Source organism: Cynocephalus volans, chromosome 8 (assembly GCF_027409185.1).
Source record: "Cynocephalus volans isolate mCynVol1 chromosome 8, mCynVol1.pri, whole genome shotgun sequence".
NCBI lineage: Eukaryota > Metazoa > Chordata > Mammalia > Dermoptera > Cynocephalidae > Cynocephalus > Cynocephalus volans.
Genome location: NC_084467.1, coordinates 21,466,986 through 21,482,747, shown reverse-complemented (window position 1 = coordinate 21,482,747; position 15,762 = coordinate 21,466,986). Strand labels below are relative to the sequence as shown.

General features: G+C 51.8%; 1 protein-coding gene across 2 annotated transcripts in view; it reads right to left on the bottom strand.

The window, feature by feature from the left end:
* Positions 1-942: 942 nt before the first annotated feature.
* The window catches only part of WDTC1 (WD and tetratricopeptide repeats 1), a 59,073-nt gene continuing 44,253 nt past the window's right edge, over positions 943-15,762 (bottom strand). For both annotated transcript variants that reach the window (XM_063104718.1, XM_063104719.1), the window contains exons 7-16: positions 15,412-15,594; positions 14,445-14,539; positions 13,927-14,042; positions 12,223-12,298; positions 11,496-11,604; positions 10,561-10,734; positions 7,228-7,463; positions 5,496-5,667; positions 4,389-4,581; positions 943-2,970 (exon numbers count right to left, since the gene is read on the bottom strand). In XM_063104718.1, the coding sequence (XP_062960788.1) occupies positions 2,773-2,970; positions 4,389-4,581; positions 5,496-5,667; positions 7,228-7,463; positions 10,561-10,734; positions 11,496-11,604; positions 12,223-12,298; positions 13,927-14,042; positions 14,445-14,539; positions 15,412-15,594 (1,552 nt within the window). In that variant the 3' untranslated portion in view covers positions 943-2,772. The remainder of the gene's footprint in view (positions 2,971-4,388; positions 4,582-5,495; positions 5,668-7,227; positions 7,464-10,560; positions 10,735-11,495; positions 11,605-12,222; positions 12,299-13,926; positions 14,043-14,444; positions 14,540-15,411; positions 15,595-15,762) is intronic.

Below are 15,762 nucleotides of genomic sequence, written 5' to 3'. Positions count from 1 at the left end.
TCGCAGTTTCATTATTAGATTGTGCTACATTCCTTTTGATTATGTCATCTTTAAGAAGCTGAGTTTTTAGTGGCTGCTGTGATAAAAAGCAAATGAAAGTCAGTGTGGAACAGGAAATGGGGGGTAGCAGTGTCTACTCTGATAAGAAAATTTAACAAGTTGTGCAGCACCCAACACATACACAGATCCCATTAGTAATGACAGTTAAGAATGAATAAAAATATTGTTTCTTCCAGTTTATGTGTATTATTTTTTAAATGGCAACTAACTTGTTAGGACATAATTACTTAGATGATTTGGGCTTAGCTACTTAATAAATTGAACTGTTAGGTATTTCTTTTAGCTTAGGGTTTCATGAAAAAATTACAGAGATGCCAATGGTGCTGTGAGCCAAGAAAGTTTGGGAACCTCTGGTCTAAGAGATCATCTAATCCAGGGCACAGCAAAAAAAATGCAGGTTGTGAAATCAATTTAGTGGGTTACAACCAGTATTTTTTTTCCCCCCTAATAAAACAGAAAGGTAAATAGAGTACATTGCATGTAGCAAGGGTAAGTATTATTGCATAAAAACTTTTGTTCACTGTATACATACAAGTAAGTATGTATATCTTGGGTCACAATGTAAAATGTATATTCCTTATTTAGGTCCGGCTTTAAAAGTTTGCAAAACCACTAAGACTCCAAGCCCCTTATTTGACAGAGGAGAAAGCAGCTGGAGAGTGGAAGCTGATTACTGCAAATCACAGCCACCGGTGCTGGGCTCAGCATTCAGCCCTACTGGGCTGGGTAGCCACTGCTCACAGTGACCCTACAAAGTAGGCCTCACTCTGCTCGGTAGAGGTGTGATTACTCAAAGTCACAGAGCTACAGAGGTGAGGGACCAGGTGCCCTCCCTTTGGTCCCAAGACCCATTTGCACCCCACAAATGCCACCAGCCACACCTAGAACAAAATGGTTTTAATCAATTGCGTCACCCTCACTCTCCTGGGAGCGGAGCAACAAAAAGGCTCGGCTCCTGCCCCCAGAGGACAGTAAGGCTTATGTGTCTCTCCATACTGCAGGGCCCAGGCTGGGCAGACAGGGAGCGGGAGGTGGGGCGGGAAGGTGGGAGGCAGGGAGGAAATGGCCGGTGGCTGGAACACAGGAAAGCAAAGGGGGCCCGGCTGGTCCTTGGGCCCAGGGCCCAGCCCCAAAACTCCTGCTCTCCCCTCCCTGGCTAGAGAAAGGTCATGGAGAAGAGACAGGGGAGCAAGTCCCAGCAGCAGGAGAAGCAGCAGCAGCTGTTTCCTTCACCAATAAATATACTTCATTACCAAGCTAGAGGAGAGGGGTGGGAAGAGGGACTGGGGTGGGGAGGAAGGGGGAGAAGCTGCCACCTGTGTTGCTGGGATTAAAGCATGAGATGGCGCCAGGCCCCCCCCCACTATTCCTCCCCCCCCCTTTCTTAGAACTGTGAAAAAGCTTTTAACATGGCCCTCCTGTCTCCAGGGCTGCTCTGAAGCCTGACTGAGAGGAGGCACCTGGCAGAGACAGGGGTGGAGGGAGGGAGGCTGCTTCTCCCCAGAGGCTGCAGCTGGAGGGCTGGAGCCAAGAGAGCACTGAGGGGGAGGGGGAGGGGAGGAAGGACGAACCAACTCCCAGGAGCAGCACGAGCTAAGAGTCCAGGGTGGGGGGTCGGGGGGGCAGAGGGAAAGGGAGGCTTGGTGAGTGGTGGGGTGACGCTGCATCCAGTGTAAAGCTTGGGGCTGCTGAGGAGGGAGGGGCCGAGATGGGGACTTTCCCATCCCAGTGGCTCAGGAGACCCACCCCCTCCCCCCAGAGCAGCAGGGGACAGAGAAAAGCCATCACTTCTTTGGTCTTTGTGGCGGCTCAGCATGTGGGGTGGGAAGGAGGGCAGAAAGGGCAGAGAAGGGCCCTTAGCAGGAAGCGCCACCTCAGCAGAGTAGGCCTGGCTGGGAGCTCTGGCAGAAAGGTCACAGTGAGGCTGAGGAGCGCCCAGAGGAGAGTGGCCGTAATGCGGAAGTGCTGGCACGGCACGAGTGGGGGTGGGGGGTATGGCGCAGTGTCCCACCCTCTGCCAAGGCCCTCAGGAAAGGCAGAGCCCCCAGAGGTGGCCAGCGAGAGTAGGCATAGGGCCAGTGCAGTGCCCAGGAGGGGCAAGGATGCCCTACTGCAACCAGGGCAAAGAGCCTGGCCTTGTCCACGCCAGGGCTCCCATCTTTCCTTTTGCTTCCACTCTAACACTGCTGGCTCTGGCAGGAGGGTGTGGGACCCCACCCTTTTTCCAGAACCTTCCCTGAAGACCACGGGGGAGCTGGCCCTGCAGGCCAGGAAGCGAGAGTGGCAACAGGCCAAGGCTAGCCCTTACCAACTGGGAATTCCGCGCCCCTTCCTGCTGCCAACTGAAGGGCAGGACAGTCCTTGAAGACAGTTTCAGCCCTCGCCTCCCCACCTGAGGCAGAAGGAGTTTTGAGGCAGGCCAGAGCCCTCCAGAGACATGGAAGCAGGAGGTAGGGCCATTTGGAGAGGCTTCCCCTCCTGTTCTTCTGCTCAGGGCTGGGGACAGTCAAGGGACAATCATCCCAAGAGTCTGAAAGCCAGCAAGTTGTAGCAACCCCTACCCCCAATGCCAAACTAACAAACAAAACAGGGAAAAAAAGAAAAAATGGGGGTGGTGGTGGGGAAGACAAACCAAAACAGAACCCCCTGACCTCCTGCTCAGGGCGGAAGGTCCAGCCATTAGCAGGGGCTGGGGACCGGGGCTCGGAGAGCCTAGCTGGGCCGGCACTGCACCTGGCCCTCGGAGCTGTCCTCATCGTCAGAGGCCCCAGCACCCCCACTGCTCAGGCCTGTGATCCGGTAGCCCATGTTGAGCAGCATCACCTCCAGGGGGTCTGCGTTCATGCGCCGCTGGTTGGCCTGCGAAGCGCCCTCCATGTCCTCCACGACTCGGCTTGTGAGGTCTTCGCTCTGCGGTGGGGGAGGGGCAGTGCAGGGGGCTCAGGGCGGGGGGGAACACCAGGATGCAGGGGGAGGCACAGAGGCACATATGCTGAGATCCATGTGCGGGGCTGGGGAGGGAAATGCACAGGCTGAACTATGCGCATGGGGGGTGCACACAGCAGGAGATGGATACAGGTGGAGGGAAGCACACATTCTGGGATGTATGTGGGGGTGGGGGCGTACACACACCAAGATATATAAGAGAGAGGACACACCACACTGGGTCATACACATACGGGGGGTCCCACAAGGTGAAACACATTGGGAGAGAATACACACACTGGGATGTATATGGGAAGACTACACACACCAGCTTATGCATGGGGGACACACCACATCAGGATACATATGAGGGGACATACCACACTGGGGATATATGAGGGTACTTCAAAAAGCTCATGGAAATATTTATATTATCTTTCCATTCCATTTTACTATGAGCTTTTTGAAGTACCCTTTATATGGGGAGGAGCACGCACAGGGTATGTGGGGCAGGCATACTGGGATATGGGGAGGGGGCTGCGGCAGATACAGCACCCCTACCTCACTCTGTTCTGTTGCCAATCCCAACAACCCTTCCTTTATTTTTTTTTCCTGTTCCCTCTTTAAAAGATGCAGAAAATTGCCCCTGGAATCAGATCCCCACTTGGCTTCTGTTTTGCCAGCTGGGAAGGGGGTGAGGTGGGGCAGAGGGGCACAGGGCCTCAGGCTGGCTCGCCTGGCTACCCACACTGGGAGTGGAGGGGACCACACTATCCTAAGTGTCTGCATGGGCCAGACACTGCACAGGCATCACTTCTTTAATCCTCACAACGACCTTTTGAGGCAGTGCTGTCATTGCCATTCCCAATGTACAGATGATAAAAATCTGGGTCAGAGATGGTTAAGTCTCTTGGGCAGTGAGTGAAGAGGCCAGATCAAACTTAAGCCCACCAGAGTCCAAAGCCTGCATAGCTCCCTTGTGACTGAGGGACCGGCCTCTGCACAGCTTCTGGGGGATACACCACAGTGGTCTATGAGGCACCCTTCTCATGAGGTGGGCTGGAGCCGGTCTGGTTCCCCCTCTGCCCTCCTGCATCCCTGTCCTTGGTACTTGTGTGTCTCACCTTCCTATATGTGCATCTCACCTTTACAGCTAGCTCAAGGATATTCTCCTTGAAGGCAGGAGCCAACTCTTGCCCCCACAACTGCCCACTGCATTTGAAACTTCCAGAACCTGGGAGCTCCCACCTTGACACAGCCTGGGGCCCTCGGCCCTTACTCATGCTAGCCATCTCTGTGTGGCTCATTTCTCTCCCCAGCTCTCGCAGGCTCAGCCATAGGCCTTGCACCGTACCCCTGCCTTCCTCCCTGCTTGGCTTCAGCCACCCTGTCCACATCCTCACCTCTGGTCGGGGGTTCCAGAGCCGCACAACAGGGTCGATGCCACTGGTGGCCAGGAAGCAGTAGCTGGGGTGCGGCTGCAGACAGTTGACGATGGACTCATCCCCCTGGAGCACACGGACCAGGTTGGTGGTCTCCTTTTCCCAGATGAAGAAGGAGCCATCGTCAGAGCCACTGACGATGTATTGAGCGTTGCTGGCGGAGGGGCAAAGGGTAGGGAGGTCAGGTGGGGTACTGCCCATTGGTGTAGGGCAAGGGGGAGCAGGGAAGTCTGGAGCCACTCAGTCCCCACATTCTGAGGTCTGCACTTGACTCATAACTCCCACACACATGGTGATGCTCTCCATACTGCAGAGCCCTAGTCACTGTTCTCTTAAACCCAGGATCAGCGACTATCTGCCTGGGCCCTCCAAGACAGCCTCCCCCAAAGTACATTATCACCTCCTTGGTGCCAGGATCAGATCTTACACATCACAGGTCTCTAAAGACACCCTTGTCTAAGCCTTCTCTGAACAGTCCTAGGTGTCTTGGATCCAGACCCCCAAATCCTACAGTATGTCCACAGTTCAGTACAGCGCTTCACATGCCGTTGACATTTATAGGGATTCTCAATTATTCTCATGTCTCACCTACCCAGAGAAAGTGAAAATATCTACAAAGGAGGGTTGGGGGTGATGGTGTCTGAGATACGGGCTTTGTCCTACAGTACCCAGGGCATAGATCTGAGCACTCAGCAGCTGAGTGCCAAGACTCCCAGCCTCTGAGGGCTCTTGCCTCCTACCCCATCAGAGGCAGGCTATGAACATCCAGATAAAGCAACCAAACTCTGGCACGTGCTGGCAGAGGGAGAAAGAGGCGGGGATAAAGGAATAGTCCAGGCGCTGCACTGGGTACTTTACTTGGAATACGGCCTCATGAGTGAGTGTGGTTGGTTTCATTCATAGATGACGAAACTGAGGCTGACAGAAATGAAGACATTTGCCCAAAGGGACAGAGGCAGAGCTGGGACCTGAGATTCTTTTGTAGAACATTATTCCCCCAAACCCAACCTCCCCCAAACATCCTGCTGCTAACTGAGCTGTGCCCTCCTCCTCTTCAGGGCCTCAGACCTGCCAAAGAAATTGGCCTCCTTGATATCCGTGGTGGTGTTGCAGTGGCCGCAGTAGCGGAACTGATAGTCATAGCTTCGCTCTCGCAGCACCATCTCGTCCTCTGAGATGGAGTCCTTGCGGCTGGTGCTGCGGAGGCGGACTGGGCCGCCACCAGCTCCCTTCTTCTCCTCTGCGGGCAGAGATCAAGAGGTAAGAGTCCTGTCCCTCTCTCCCCTGCCCCATCTTTTCCTGATGGTCCTGTTGTCAGCCCAAGTACTTGCAATGTAGGGCCACTTGCCTCCACCCTTACCCTGGAAAATCAGAAAAAGGCCGTGGGGAAGATGCATCATTGGATCCAGCCCCTGAGGATGTTCAAGAGGAGAAATATGATGCCAGGAAGGCTCTGGTTCAGGACCCTGAATAAAGGCCTGGAAGCCCCAAGGATGCATGGATTAAAAGTCTGTTTCTGTGGAGGTGAGAGGCCAGGGAGGGAGAGTGAGGCACTAGCCAAAACAGCCCTGCATGGATGACTTTTATAAATATATTTGTAGCTCTAAGGCAATAAGGACCAAGCCCTTACCCTCTGGGAGACAGTTATTATGGGTCCCAGCTGAGGCACTGGTCAGCTAAATGACAGGTAAAATCACCAGTTCTCTCAGTTCCTTAAAAGTGCCTTGCTCCTGCCTACTTCAGGGCCTTTGAATGTGCTGGTCCCTCTGCCAGGAGCTCTTCACATCCCACAGCTACACTTTTATCTAGTTATTTCTTCCTGCACATCCTTAAGATCTTAGCTTAAATGTCTCTTCTTGAAGGACCCCAGACTGCCATCAAGCCCTCCCCCCATACTCCTGTACCATTCAGGTCCCCATGGCACTTGCCATACTCCTTATTTCTCCTCCATGGCTTGGCTTCTTCACTAGGCTGTAAACTTCACGAACACAGAAATCCCATCTGTGCTCACAGCTGTACTCCCAGGACCCAGCACAGTACCTGGCACGTGGCAGGTGTCTGCTGACTATTCATTAAACAAATGAATCAATCACGTGGTTGGCAAATTGTAAAGAAGAGAGGTGAGGACCCATGTCTGCCTCCAGTGAGCTCACCTTTCACATTTACAGACCATGCTACAATGACCCAGTTTGCTCCCCAACACTTCCAAGGTGAGCCAGGCAGGCTTCGTGTGCTCTTTGTGCAGATAAGGCAGTGGGTTCAGAGAGGCCATGCTTTGCCCAAGGCCACACAGTTACCACACGGTAGAGCTGAGATTGGAACCCGCAGCCCCAAACTCCATGCCCAAGGCATTTCTACTGCCCTGTGCTGCTGTCTCTCCTGCACTTGTACAAACCTGAACAAACCCAACAACCAGCTACTGCCTCTCTCTCAGATCCCCAAGCAGAGCCACCAAGGCCCTGTCTGTGGGCAGGCGAGAATGCCCAGCTGGAGCTCCCACAGCCTAACTGGGCTCAGCTTCCTCCTATCCTGAGAACCAGGTACTACAGCAGGTACTTTAAATACTCAGCTACTGCTAAACCTCAACAGAAACTCTCAGTGGGGGGTGTCAGCATTTCCCCTTTTCAGATGAGGAAACTGAGTTTCAGAGAGAATCAGATGACTGCCTCAAGGTCACATGGTTTCAGAGTCAACACCTGAATCAGGCCTCTCCAATCCCAGAATGGAGTCCTCTCCAGAACGTCATGCAGCTTCTCAAATAGAAAGAGTGACAGGCCACCCCTTCTCAGTGCCCACTCACCACCATCGTTTTTGGAGAAGAGGGCAGCCGTGATGTCGCGGCCCAGTGCATCACAAGCGCTGCTGTGGGCCTGCTCTGGGAACTTTCCTTTGAAGTCATCCAGGCACTCCAGGGCCTCAGCCACATACTTGAGCTCAAATAGGCAGCGGGCCAGACGGAAGTGTGCCTTCAGGTGGCACGGGTTTAAGGAGATGGCCTTGAGGCAGTCCCTCAGGGCATCGTAGTGGTCACCGTCCCTGGAAATGCAGGGGAGTGTGGCTTGGAGGTGGGGCCTCATAGCAAGCAAGGAGTCCCCACTCAGTCTCCTCTGCTTCCTGTAGCCACCCCATCCCACCTCTGACAGATCTCAGGGTGAGGGGACTTGGGGATGAAGAGAATCCTGGCTCAGCCCCAGCCTCCCTCCCCAGGAGACAGCATATGTTAAGGAGCAAGCCAGGAACCCTGAGGTCTTGGAGATGGCAAAAACCGGTGTCAGGCTGCCCTCTGCTGGACACAGAGTACAACTGTGCACTCATTACCCCAAGCACCCACAGCTCTGCAGCAGAAGGCCTGGCATCTTGCCCAACTCAGGCTCCCCAAGCTCTCCTTCTCTCTTTCTCCATCCACCTCCTCAAATCCCCCTGGCTGGCCTTCAAAGCCATGTCCAAAGCAGGGGGCCCTCAAGGACAGTTCTGTGGTCTGGGGAAACCAGAAGTGCCAGGGCAGGGACTTAGGGTCTGACCAGCAGGAAGCAAGCCCTCAGCTAGACCCCCTTCTGTCCTGGCTGACTGATCCACAGCAGCTGTGGCCTCTACCTCCTGGGGCTGGAGGATGGGGCTGACAGTCTGGCAGAGTCAGCTCTCTGGAAGCTGATGGCAGGGATTGGGAGGGGTATGCACGCCAGGAGCTCCAAATCATCCCTACTCACTTCTCCAACCTCCTAAAGTACGGATGAAGGGAAGCGGGAGTGCTTTTGGCGTGGGGGTTAGTGAGAAGAGGTCAAAGGAGAAGCCCCACCTTCTCCCACCCTGTGCCAGAATATAGGAGACACATTCCCCCGGCACCCGCAGACTTTTCTGTTCTCCTCATCTGGAGAGCCATACGGATGACAGGAGCCATTCCTCCTTTGGAAGCCATTGTTTTTTGTTTTTTGTTTTTTCCCTGCTGGGCTGTGGTCTACGTCTAACTGTGCCAAGCAGTAAGCAGCACTCCCTGGAGCTGATGGCCCCTCCACCCAGGGCACAGCATACAACACTCTACATGCCCAAAGCAGGTCTGAAGGGATGGGTCCTCTGGACCCTCCTCTCCTACAGCATTCAGGAGCACCCAACCCTTGGAACAGCCACGCTCAGACTAGGAACCATCAGCACAGCCAGTGCGGGGGCAGGCAGGAGACAGAGCTGCTTTAATGGCATGGCCTGCGTCACAATGAGTGGATGTGACGGAGGAGCAGGCGCTGTTTGGAAACCCAATTACCACCTGCAAGGTGCCCCTCCAAGATCCTGGGGAGAACCAGACCAGAGACCAGCCAGGAACCAGAGGGTGACAGCTCCCACTGCATCCAAGAGCAGATGGCAGCCCTGGGGAAGCTGGCCTGGGACAGAATGTGACATTCTAGGGGTCACCGGCAGGCATGTGGCGATTGGGGGGGAGGAAGCAGGCTGGCCCCAGGGCTCACCCATCCTAGACTCACTGCCAGATCAATCTCCCTGAAAGGACAGCCCTCAGCACATCCCTCTCCTGCTCAAAACTCTCCAGTAGCTGCCCATCATGCACTGAATCCAGGCCAAACGCCACCGCTCTGCATTCCAAGCCCTTCCCAGGCCGGCCCCAGGCTACCTCACAGACTCATCTCCTGCCAGTCCCTTCCAGAACCCTCTGCTCCAGCCAAATGAATTTGCCGTTCTGCAAACAAGCTCTTCAGTCAGTCCCCCACCCCCATGCCTTTGTTCACACCATTTCATCTCCCTGGAATGTCCTTCCCCCACGGTCCCCTCCTCCCCTTCATCTCCATGTCTAAGCCTGCCCACACTTACAGCCCATTCAGACACCACATCTTTCTGATACATCCTTGATCCCCAGCTAAAGCGACCCGACTTTCCTTGATGCCCGCAGCACTTTACCTGACCATTCACAAGACTTACTGCTTCTTGCTCCTGATACTGAATTATGTCCATGACTTTATTTCCTGTCCAGAGGCTGGCCACTCTGGAGCACAGAAACTCAGAGTGACAGAACTGTGTCCTTGGTACTGAGCAAATAGGAAGCTCTGAGAACATGTCGAGGACATACATGGATTGCGAAACCACCAACCTCTCTTAGCAAGAATGCAGGAGTGAAGCTGAGCTCTCAGCCTACAGCCTGGATGAGGGCCACGGCATACTACCCAACTATTGAGACAGAGAGGCAAAACACCTCAGGATGGCCCCAAAACAGTCATCTCCTGGGTTTGGCTGCCACCTAAGCCCTTGGCAAACTCCTGATGCCTCAGCTTAGGCCTGTGGGGGTAGCATCTTCCACAACCCCCACCTACCATCCTGCTGACTTGGGTGGGTTTCTTAAGTTTCCCTCTCTGGCCTGCCTAGTTGCAGCCAGACGATGGCACACCAGCTGGCCTGTCTGTCTGGGCAGAGCCGTCGGATGCCAGACGGAGCAGAAATGGCTGTGGGCCCAGCTCTATCCATCTCCAGTCCTGGCCCTGGCAGGGGGATGGGGGTCTGCCTGTCTGCTTGCCTGCTGGTGCTGCAGGCAGAAGGGCTTGGGGCCCTGAGGGTCTCCAAAGATGAGGGGTTCTTCAGGACATGGACCTACTCCTTTACCACCAGCTACCATACCCCAGCATGACCCACAGTCGGCTTCACCTCTCTGGGATCTTGTTTGTGCTTGGTCCAAAGGGTCTAAGAGCCTAGTGGCAAGGAGTGCAAAATCATTTTAGACAGATACCAACTGAATTCATCAAACCCCTCATTTCCACCTAGCAAGATTTCACCGCTCCTTCAAAGTGCAAGTCAAGGCCCAATTCTTCTACAATCAGGATTAACCATTCTCTCAACAAGAACTTCCCCAGTGGCCAAAGCACTTTATAACAAAGCATCATGTTGGAGCTACTTGTGAGCATGTTCCACTTACTGTGAGCTTCCTTGATGCTTGAGACTTCCTGATTAATGGGTCAGGTGCCTGCCCACCATCAACCTGGTGGTGGGGAGGAGAGGCCTGGGCCTCAGAAGCCCTGAGAGGCAGCAAGGTATCACTGCCACCTTCCCTGGATGCCTCGGCAATGTGGCTCCAGCAGGTGCCCTGTCCAGTTGCTTCATCCCTTGTCCTGACCAGGTCCCTCCTGTAGTGCCCACTCACCACTTGCGCTTCATGTAGGCAGCAGCTCGGTTTCCATAGAGCATGGCATTGTGAGGGGCCCTCTGCACAGCCTTGCTGTAAAGCTGAATGGCCTGGGTCCACTGCTGGCAGGCAAAAGCCTCATTGGCTTGCTGTTTCACACGCTCCAGGTATGGGGGCAGCTCTACTTGGGGGCTACAGGGGAAGCAGAGCCAAGTCAGACCAAAGAAGGTCACAGTAGCCCCTCAGGAAGTCTGTAGTCCTGCCTGAGGGTTGACCCAGGTTTTCTTGGCCCCTGGGATCTGTACTGCCATCTAGAGGAGGGGACCACTCCTATCCCTGGCCTGGGTTATTAGCTATAACCATGATAGGAAATAGGCACGATTCCAAATACTCTGAACCAGTGAAAAAGAAGAGGGCCAGAAATGAAGATGTCCTGGACAGGTTTAAGGTGTCTCTTAAACTCCTGGGCATGACAGTAGCTGACATCACCTCCCTCCACACTGAGCTGAACCTTATGACCACCCAGGTCCCTCCTATGGATCTCTCTACAGAGAATTCTGTTCCTGTCAGGTGCTAGAGATTTTGAACACCTCTGTATCCAAAGGCCAGCACAGAGCCTGGCAGAGAACAGAGGCAAGAATATGCTACAGGATGAGAAATAATATAATAGGGGAGGCCCATCTGTCTGGAACCACTTTTTGGAGAGAGTGCAAAGCTAAGAGGCAGCTAGCCCCTGGGTCCTGACGCCACCTACTGGTACCAAAGGACCGGAGCTACAGTCTGAGCATGACTAGTGTCCTACTGGGTAGGAGTGGACCACTAGTGGCCCTCCAAGAAGCCTCTTTTCCCTAGTCCCACCCTCTAGGATATGTGTATGTCACGAGGAAGATTTACAGGATATGCCCTTCCTTCTAGTCCATAGGTGTAACTGGGGCTTAGAGGACTGGTCTCACCTGACATGTCCCCTGCTCTCTGGCAGCCGGAAGCCATTGCTGTGAAGGTGTAGGCCGTTGGACACACCAGTGGACACACCGTTGGTGGACATCTTGCCATTCTGGACTTCTGGCAGGGGATGGGGAGAAAGTAACAGCAATAACTTAGGAGGAGTCCTCGTTTCTTCTTGGCAGCCCTCCAGCTTTCATCACAGGATCTGTTAGTTCCATTGTGGCACTATTCTCTCAGGGTAAGATCCATTCCCAGAAAGCAAGTTCAGCAGGCCAGCAGGCAATGGCATAAAGAAAAGCCTGGGCGCCCTCTGCTGGCTGGCAGGGGACACAGCTTCAACTTGGAGTTAACACTTAGTTAAGGGGGTGCGGGGTGGGAATGGGAGGTGAGGAGGTGCCTAAATCAACTGCAGGCCCCAGGAAGAAGTCAAGGTGAAGACTGAGCCAGGTTGAGAAGGGGAAGAGCACTACTTCAGGTCCTCAAGAGCCCAGCTGTGGTAAGAACCTGTCTTTTCAGAAAGAAGTGAAAAGGGCTGTGGTGCAAAGCTCTTGGACAGATCCCTCTGGCCTGCTGTTACCTTCCTTCCTTCTATACAGACAGGATTATTTCAGAGATCTGCTCTTTTTGGAGGATCACAGCCATAGTCCAGAGTAAGGGGCAGGCTTCTCAGTAGATGTATTAGCACTCAAGCACCCCCACCCCACCTCCGCAGAGATACCCTAAGGGAGAACTTACCCCCTGAGGAGTGGCATTTTCTAGGCAAGAGGAAGGTGTATGGTCGCTGCTTGTAAGTCAAGTCAAACAAATAGACCTAGAGTTGGAGGGGGGGGGTCAAGAAAAGAGATGGAGGATGTGGCTGGACCACTAGCAAGGCCTTGGTGGCTATCAAGAACCAGGGTCTTGGAACACAGTGAGTGTTCAGCATGAAACCATTGACCTAGCCCAGGAGATATTTCCAGGAAGCAAACCTCAGGCGAGAAAATCTTCCTACCTCCGGGCCCCCAGGGTGGGCTATTTGATGTATCCCAAGCCCTGCTTGAAATATTGTCATTAATTAGAATCACAGCCTTTAAGTTGGAAAGGTCCTCAGAGGTCACAAAACCAAATGTCTCATTTTACAGATGAGAAAACTGAAGCCTCAGAGACGGGAAGCAACTTGCTTAAAGTAACACTGCCAGGTACTTCTCTTGGCAAGTAAATAAATGTTATCTATTATTACTTAACATTTATTGAATTCTTATTTTGTTCCAGAACTCTGCTCAAGAGTTTTATTTTTATTATTATTATTATTATTTTTTTAAAAAGATGACCGGTAAGGGGATCTTAACCCTTGACTTAGTGTTGTCAGCACCACGCTCAGCCAGTGAGCTAACTGGCCATCCCTATATAGGGATCCAAACTCGCGCCTTGGTGTTATCAGCGCCACACTCTCCCGAGTGAGCCATGGGTTGGCCCTGCTCAAGTGTTTTATATGACAAATCTCATTTCACCCTAGAAACCATACTATGAAGAGGCACTACTACTATCATCATTCCCTTTACAGATAAAGAAATGTAGGCTCAGAGTTTAAATAATTTATCCAAGGTCATAAAGGCAGCATGTGGCACAGCCATGACTCAAACCCAGTCCTGCCTAGCTCCTAACCACTCTACTAGCCTGCCTTTGCACTCATCCCAATGCTACCATCAGACCAGGTGATGGCTTAGCTCTGTGAAGCCAGAACGCTATTCTCAACTCAGGAGCTCACCTATTCTCTATCCATTTCTTTTGTTTATATTCATGCCTTACCTTGGAATGCCATCAACCGTTTCACTTGCCAGGGATCCTGTCAGCCTGGGGATGGATCATATTTTGCATTTGTCTCCTTATGTTTATGATAATGCTAGTCCAGAGTAAGTGTTCATTGTTTGTAGAATAAATGAATTTATGCAAGGCTTACTAACTATCTGAGAGCATACACACAGAAAGTTTAGTAACCTGCCATCATCAAAAAACACTTCCCAAAGCTGGCCCTAAACTACAGCCGGGTTGTGTGCTCTGAGCTCTAGGGATTTCCTACTTTGAAAATGGCAGATAAGGAAACCAAGGATCAGAAAAATTAAGAGACTTGCTCAAAGTCAGAGTACACAGCTAGTAAACAGCAGGCCAGCATTTGAAGACAGGTCTGACCATTCCAAAGCCTACGTTCTTAAACAAAATACCATACTATCATACATGTATCTAGTTCATTAAAGACAAAAAGAAAAAGAACAATACCAGGCTATGATACGTCTCTGGGAATTCCAATGATACCATGTCACTCCCACTTTTCACTGTAATGTCATTTGCAATGAGGCTGTTGCTTCTTGTCTGCCTCGTGGTAGTGGGTGTAAAGTACACAGTCCTGGCTGCTGGACATGGTTTGGTGGTGGGGCAGAGCCATCACAGGGCTGTACATACCTGCTCCCCTCCCATGTTGACTAGCAGCTCTGTGCCATTGGGGCTGAAGGTCACATAGGTGGCAACCAGCACTCTCAGACGGTTGTTGTAGTCAGGCAGCTTCACTGGCAGGTGACCTGCAGGGAACAGCCCAGTCACCCTAGGGTGAAGCTCTCAGTCCCCCTCAAAGGGGCAGTAGATTGTATGAAGATAGTCCTTTTGAAAATGATAATAATCAACTTCATCATAAAAACAGCTACAATGTTGAGCCCTCATTACATGCACTGGGCCATCTGTTTTACATTCTTTATCTCATTTAGTCCTCGCAACCCCATTTTACAGAAAAGAAACTCAATGAGATTAACTAATTTGCTGAAGGTCACACAGCTGGTCAATGGCAGAGTGAGAATTAAAGCCCAGGCCTGTCTGACTCTAAAACCCTTGCTCTTGACCACCATGCCATGCTGCCTACCTGCATTGCCCCAGAAAGAGTCAGAATCCATCTGAGAGTTTGGGGCTGGAGCTGGGCTGAGTCCTACCTGCTACGTAATACTGGGCTGCACCATCTGGAAGGGGCTTCTGCCGGTCACAGAAGGTGTGCACACCTGCTGAAGGGCTCTGCTTCATGCTCTTTCTGAGGGGAAGGAAAATCATGTAGGTTAAAACCCTAGCACTACCCCTAGTGAGACCAGACCACACTTCATGGAGGAAAACCTAAGTCTATCCCTGAGAGATACAGGAAGTACCTTTCTTCCTTACCTAAGCAACCCCAAAGGTCCATTAACTAGACAGCTTTACCCAGTAGGTCCTGTAAACTGTCTGGATCCTCATGACCACCCTGTCATCCCCATTTTACAGTAAGGCTCAAGGCTCATTCCAAGCCATGTAGCATTTGAGGGGCAGCAATGGTCACCTAAACCCATGAAAGTAAAGCAGGCCAGACACTCCTGCACCTGTCCCAAGAATCATGGAAAGCCCAGGCTGGAGGAGCCACTCAGGTCTGGGACTGCTGTGAGGGTTATGAGTATATTCTACTTTTGTTTTCTGGTTCTTTTTAAAGAATAAAATAAAATTACATGTACAAAAAATTTTACACATACAAGATTATAATTCTGTACATAATCATAGTAAAAGAACTAGCATGGGGGGGGAGGAGGGAGGGAGGTTTTGGGTGAGGGGCAATAATAATCAGCCACAATGTATATCGACAAAATAAAATTTAAAAAAAAAAAAAAAAAAAAAAGAACTAGCATGAAATATTATATACAGTGATTTCTTAGAGGTGATGGGATTATGGTAATTCCTTTATTATACTTTTCATATTTTCCAAAACAAGCATAGATTAAACTTTTTAAAATCATCAAATTAAAAAAAACCCACCTTAAAAAGAAGAGGGTTGAATGTTATGATGTGTACGAAAGAAAAAAAAAGAAAGAAAAAGAAGAGGGCAGTGAGGGAAAAGGGCAGCAGGTTCCCAGGGACTTGCCAACAGAAGGCTATTCATACCTGTGGTTGTGGATCATGCGAATGTCATAGAGCCTAACGAAGGGCCCGCTGGCCCCTACCGCCAGGCAGTTGTTGTCCTGGGGGTTGACGGTGAGGCACTTGGCTTCTACCAGCTGGCCACAGTACTCTGTCAGGTCAATCAGCACCTCCGAGTGTTTACTGTTCTCCCGAAGGTCATACTGGCTGTGAGAGAGAACAGAGTTAGGACCCAGGGGTAGGGGTCTTTGTGTAGAAGGCAGGGGAGAAGCCTAGTCTCTGTTATGCAAGAGGATTGGGAGGGGCTTTTGACCTGTTTGTAAATAATAAGAACGTCAAAAGCCACTCTCATTTCTTGAGTGCCCACTGTGTGCC